Below are 6,306 nucleotides of genomic sequence, written 5' to 3'. Positions count from 1 at the left end.
TGTTTGCCCGGTATGGTCAGGTTGAGAAAGGGGGTTTTCGACTCGCAATCTGTGAGGAAGGGTTAGAATCCCTGTCACACCAAACATGATCGCCCTTTCAGCCATGTAGACGTTATTAGGTGACAGTCAATCCCACTACTGGCTGGTAAAAGAGTAGTCCAAGAGTTGACGGTGGGTGGTGATGACTAGCTGCTTTCCCTCTAGCCGTACACTGCCACATTAAGGATATTCTATAATCTTCTAAATCTCTTGTCATACCAGGAAATTTAAATTTCTAAATATTTTACGCTTTTCTTTAAATCAGTGGTTCCCAAACTGGGGGTAAATTACCCCCTGGTGGTAATTTAACAATTTATCGGGGGTAATGGAGGGGTGACAGAAAAAAAGTTAAAATTCTGAAAATCAAGAAAACATTGATGTAGCTGGTATTAGGATTAATGTTAACTTAGTCTTAGTATGTAAAGTTGTAAATTAAACCTATTTTAAGTATGTAATAACGTTAAACCAAATAACAATAAACATCAAAAACTAATATACAGTAGTAGAAAAGAAAAACATATGTATCTAAGTGTGTGGTAACTTAAAAGGATTTTGACAAGTATGCTTCAGAACACAAGTCACTCAGTAACCCTGATGACTCATCGACGTGTCCAGTACGCGTCACTCACTGCCTGAGGTTGCCTCTATTTCACACTGTCAGTTTCTATGTGAGCATCAGCCGAGGTAGACAAAACCTGGTATGTATGTGTACTGCCCTGTGCAGTATAGTTAGTATTTACCTACTATTACATCATTCCTATGCTGAATAAGCTCTTTTAATGCTATCTAGAGTCCCATGAAAAAATAAATAATACGTTCACATTGTTCACACTTTTTTATTCAGTTTTTCTTTTTCCTTTTCTGCAGATTAAACAATAAAATGTCTAAAAAGCGCACCTACTCTGACGCCTTTCTTTGCTATGGCTTTGTGAATTTACCTTCTGGTGGAGAGGATCGGCCACAATGTGTAGTATGTCACAAAGTGTTGACAAATGAAAGCCTCAAGCCATCAAAACTCTCAGCTCACCTCCAGAAGTGCCATCCAAATCTTCAAAATGAGGATTAGGCTTATTTTCAGCGCCGGGCTGTAGCACTGAAGAATATCCAGTTCGGTTCATCTGGAATTCATGCCCAAAAGCTTCAAGCTGCGGTCGAAGCATCTTACTTTGTTGCATATAAAGTTGCCGAACAACAAAAATGCCACACCATTGCAGAGAATCTGATTATGCCTTGTGCATACGAGATGGTAAGCAAGGTATGTGGGGAGGATCAAATGAAGAAACTGAGTGTCATATCTCTATCAAACAACACAATCCGCCGACGAGTCGATGACATGACATCAGGTATTCTGTCCCAAGTTACAACAGAGATCAAGGAAAGCTCATATAGCAAATTCTCCTTGCATTTTGATGAATCGTGTGACGTAGCCAGTTGTGCTGTTCTCCTTGGGTTCGTTCGTTACGTCCACCAGGACAAGATCAAAGAAGAGTTCCTATTATGCGAAGATCTGCTGACAACCACGAAGGGAGAAGATATCTTCAATATCATCAACAGTTTCTTTACCACGAATGGATTGGATTGGAACAGCGTTCAACAGGTAGGGAGAGATGTTTATATAAAGTCTAGATTAGTATAAATACAATGAATTACATGGCATATAGTCATATAGTTTTATTTATTGTACAAGTAGCTGTAGTGTAGCTAATATTTTATACATAATTCACAAAAAAGTATCGTGCCTGTCGTACTGAAATACTAAAGTACCAAAATAAATTAAATTAAATTAAAACCATATAATTATAACGCAAAAGATAAGTAAGAATGACTAACTGACGCAATCTATAATAGTTTTTCTTTTTTAATCTAGGTCTCCGTCGATGGAGCACCGTCGATGATGGGTCGTAATCGTGGATTACGGGGCCTCATACAAGCTGTGAATCCAGAAATTTCTGTAGATCATTGCATCATTCATCGGTACTCTCTTGGATCAAAAAGCCTGCCTGCTAATCTGAAATTAGTGTTTGAAGATGTATTGAAAATCGTCAATTTCATCAAGTCCAGGGATGTGAATTCGCGCATATTCAGGGAGCTGTGCAAGGAAATGGGAGAGCAGTATCAAGTTCTGCTCTACCACACCGATGTTCGCTGGTTGTCACGAGGCAAGGTTGTACGTCGAGTCATTGAGCTCCGAACGGCTCTTCAGGAATTTCTGAAACAAGAAGAATCTCCTTTTGCTACCAAGTTCACTGATAAGGAGTGGCTTGCTCGACTTTGTTACTTGGCTGACATATTTGCAGAGCTGAACAGTGATAATCTGCAACTCCAGGGCCAAAATACGACTGTCATTGATGCCCATCACACTGTGACTGCATTTCTGGGAAAACTGAGACTCTGGATTCGACGCTTGGAGAAAGGAGTGATCGCTCAGTTTTCCACCCTAGACCAGTTTGTTGAGGAGAATAGCTTTAATACTGGATCACTTTTACAGACCATCAACAAAGAGATGAGCGACCATTTGAAGGGGCTTGAAACAAGCATGCATCACTACTTTCCAGAGAGTGACCTAAAAACAGCCAGTCTTCAGTGGATCATTCATCCCTTTTCTGTACCTGATGAGGCCATTCATGATGATGATTTCCCTGCAAAGGAGGAGTGGATCACAATGCGAGCAAATGAAGCCTTGAAAGTCAAATTCCAAAACCAAAATGCAGATTCCTTTTGGATTTCACAACTAGCTGACTCGCCAACTCTGTCCAAGAGAGCCTTGAAGTTGTTGGTATCATTCTCAACAACGTATCTGTGCGAGAAGAGGTTTTCAACCGTGCTGGGGATGAAAACAAAAAAGAGGACTCGCTTGAATGTTGCAAACGATGCGAGGCTGGCACTTTCAACCACAAAGCCAAGAATTCCTAAACTAGCTTCAAGTATGCAACTTCATCCATCCCACTGATGTTCTTGACATCTTTGGCAATATTCATTAGAAATGCACAATGATCAAATACAATAATTAAAAGTGTAATTCAGTGTAAATAAATTATATAAATAAATTGTAAATAAATAAAGTGCAATATATCTCTAGTTTAATTTAGCCATATATATCAATGTTGAAAACATTTTGTGAAAGGGGTAACATGCTTAATGTGGCATGTTAAATTGGGTAACAAGCTGAAAAAGTTTGGGAACCACTGCTTTAAACTGTTTGTGAGCTAACCTGGTTTTTACTTGCAGTTACCCCTTTCTTTCTATAAGGGATATGTTTACTTTGAATACTGAACAAAATTATCTTTAAACATTTTTACATCAGTATCTCAAAATAACTCAGCTTCCAATTCGCAACTGATAATTATTGTTGCATCCTATCAAAATTCATTTTTCTTGAAATCTGTAACAAAAATATCATTATTCCTTATATCCATGTGCAGCTAAACATCGAACACAGCAATGATCACTTGCACCCATATGTTCTCCAATTTCCACCCTCTATATCATTTTTATATTTAAAGTTAACAATAAGTCTAAAATAGCATTGTTTCTAGTAAATTTCTAGTTCAAGCCACCCTGAACAGTTTCCAAAATCCTTTCTCAGTCATTAATTTTCTAATCTATATACCCGAAACTAAAATTATCCATAATTATGACTCCATTAACGGCTAAAATCGTAATAGCATTAGTAAATTTATCAAAACTTTCATCGGTATCATCTGGCAGTTTATAACACATTCTCACTAAACGCCTTTTCCCTTTCTATTAATAAATAGAAACCTCAATTGATTCAGTCTCCTTGCTATTATCTTTAATATCCTAAACTTCAACAGATAGTAACTCATATTTTACATATAAAGCGACCCTCCCCCCTCTTTAATATTTTATCCCTATTGAATAGCCTGTAACCTTACATTTTAAAGAAACTTCATTCATCAAAATCATCGTTGTTTAACCATGTTTCAGTTATTTTGATCACATGAAATCTTTCCTTTCACACCAGTGCTCTAAAGTCATCTATTTCATTTCTTATGCTTCAAGCATTACAATAACAACAGTTCAGTCTATCCATATAACTAATTCTATACTCATTTCCTATGCTAAACGTTTCTCTGCCTCTTACAGTTACGACATAAAGTGTTCGTACACCTGCGTCCCGAGTACTTTTTTTGCTCATAACTTAAAGAGTATCATAAGTAAGCTAAGAGAAGTATGGTGTATTATAAATATTATACTAACACACATCTACATAAATTTTATGTAAATTAAACGACAAATAAACTGTTTATAAACAAATAACCAAAAAATAGGAGAAGCAGAAAGTGTTCGTACAGTTCAGAACGTGTGAAAAACTAATATTCCCGTAAAAATTTTGTTTAGTTTGGCGAATAAACTACATTATACCATTCCAGAACTAGACACTGGATTCATAATTATTGGAATTTAGTCAGCAAAACATTTACTTCTGGTAATTTAGCATCGTCTCCGTCATTATCTGCTTCGTCATCATGGCGAACAGGAAATAACTATCCAGTGATTTAAAAAACCGAATTATTGTAAAATACAAGTTTCGTGTGTCTCTTTCCGGTATTGCTACACAGCTTAATGTGCCGAAATATACTGTTCAAAGCATAATTGCCAAGTTTAAGCTTACAGGATCAACTGCTAACCTCCCTCGTTCCGGACGCTTCACCAAAATTCCAGAGAGAACCAAAAGGAAGGTTCTGAGAGAAGTTATTAGGAACCTTCGTTTAACACGTAATAACAAACAAAACTGGTATGGGAAACTGGGGTTAAAGTAAGCACCTCTACAGTTACGAATATGTTACGCTCTTCTGGGTTCAAAGTATGCCGTCCTCGTAAAACTCCATATTTAAAGCCTGTTCATTTAGAAGCACGATTGAGGTATGCAAGAAAGCATGTAGATAAACCCTTTACCTATTGGAAGAGTATTCTTTGATCAGACGAAACTAAAATCTAGCTTTTCGGCCACAACGATGTTCGCCATATTTTCCGTAAGAAGGGAGAACGAAATCTTCCAAAGAACACCGTCCCTACAGTTAAACACGGAGGTGGCTCCATCATGCTATGAAGTTCCTTCAGCTCTTCTGGTGTAAACAGCCTTCACCCCGTCAAGGAATCATGAAAAAAGAAGAGTACGTTGATATATTAGGCACTTATATCAAGAATGATGCTCGAAACTTGCGGCTTGGGCGTCATTGGATCTTCCAGCACGACAATAACCATAAGCACACATCGGATTATGTGCAATCCTGGTTGCAGAGAAACCATGTAAGCGTTCTGGAGTGGCCATCGCAGTCACCCGATCTCAACCCAATTGAAAACGTTTGGCATGAGTTGAAGCCCAGGGCTCAAAGCGTCATCCGAAAAACTTGTTAGAGTTAGGGGCCTTCTATAAAGAAGAATGGAAGAAAATACCAGTCGCGCACTGTTAAACGATCATGGAGAGCTATAAGGATAGATTGCGCCAAGTAATTCACCTGAAAGGCTACACAACTGACCATTAAAGTAGACGCACGAACACTTTCTGCCCCTCCTATGTCTGGTTATTTGTTTATAAACAGTTTATTTGTCGTTCAATTTATACAAAAATTTACGTAGATGTGTGTTAGTATAATATTTATAATATACTTTACTTTCATTATCCTAATCGTGATACTTTTTAAGTTACGAGAAAAAACTACTCACGACGCAGGGGTACGAACACTTTCTGTCGTAACTGTATTCTATTTGCAATTAGCACTGTCTAGTCCTAAATTAAAACTTCCATTAGAGCTTAGTTAATGGCCTTAGCAAACCAGCCAACCCTTACTCTATTGAAATGCAAATTAAAAAAGCTTTTTTCTTCCTCTGATCTGATTCCACAAGTCCAACGAGCCTCTTTATTCATTCTTGCATAGAAACCTCAGCTTAACATTTAGCCCTAGTGACCTTCATCCTCACAGTTAATTCTGGGCAATATCCCTGACAAGATTAAATTGTGTCCTTTATTTTTAAATGTATATATCAACCTTATGTACTTTATTTTTTCCTCTTACATATATTTCCCTACATTATTAGCATCTACACACCCCACAAAAACTGCATCTCTTTTAGCCGTTTTTAGTATATCTCCGCTTTGTTATTCATATCCTCCACCTGTGACCATGGGTAGCATAAATTATTCTTCTCTTCCTATTTACCTCATAGATTATTCTATTAACATGACTTAACAAGGAATTACTTATAACCTCCTTATCATCTACGTCCTTATCTGACCCTTTT

The 6,306-nt window shown here is 37.4% G+C and overlaps 1 protein-coding gene across 1 annotated transcript; it reads left to right on the top strand.

The window, feature by feature from the left end:
* The first annotated feature begins 594 nt into the window (after positions 1-594).
* On the top strand, positions 595-3,018 carry LOC143232215 (protein FAM200C-like). The gene is made up of 3 exons (XM_076467373.1): positions 595-737; positions 907-1,636; positions 1,907-3,018. Exons 2-3 carry the CDS (start codon positions 1,265-1,267, stop codon positions 2,987-2,989), a joined length of 1,455 nt encoding a protein of 484 aa, XP_076323488.1. The 5' UTR covers positions 595-737; positions 907-1,264; the 3' UTR covers positions 2,990-3,018.
* Positions 3,019-6,306: the final 3,288 nt, after the last annotated feature.

The sequence above is a fragment of the Tachypleus tridentatus genome, chromosome 11 (assembly GCF_004210375.1).
Source record: "Tachypleus tridentatus isolate NWPU-2018 chromosome 11, ASM421037v1, whole genome shotgun sequence".
Classification (NCBI taxonomy): domain Eukaryota; kingdom Metazoa; phylum Arthropoda; class Merostomata; order Xiphosura; family Limulidae; genus Tachypleus; species Tachypleus tridentatus.
Note: the sequence above shows the minus strand (reverse complement) of the source record. Positions and strands in the feature narration are given on the sequence as shown.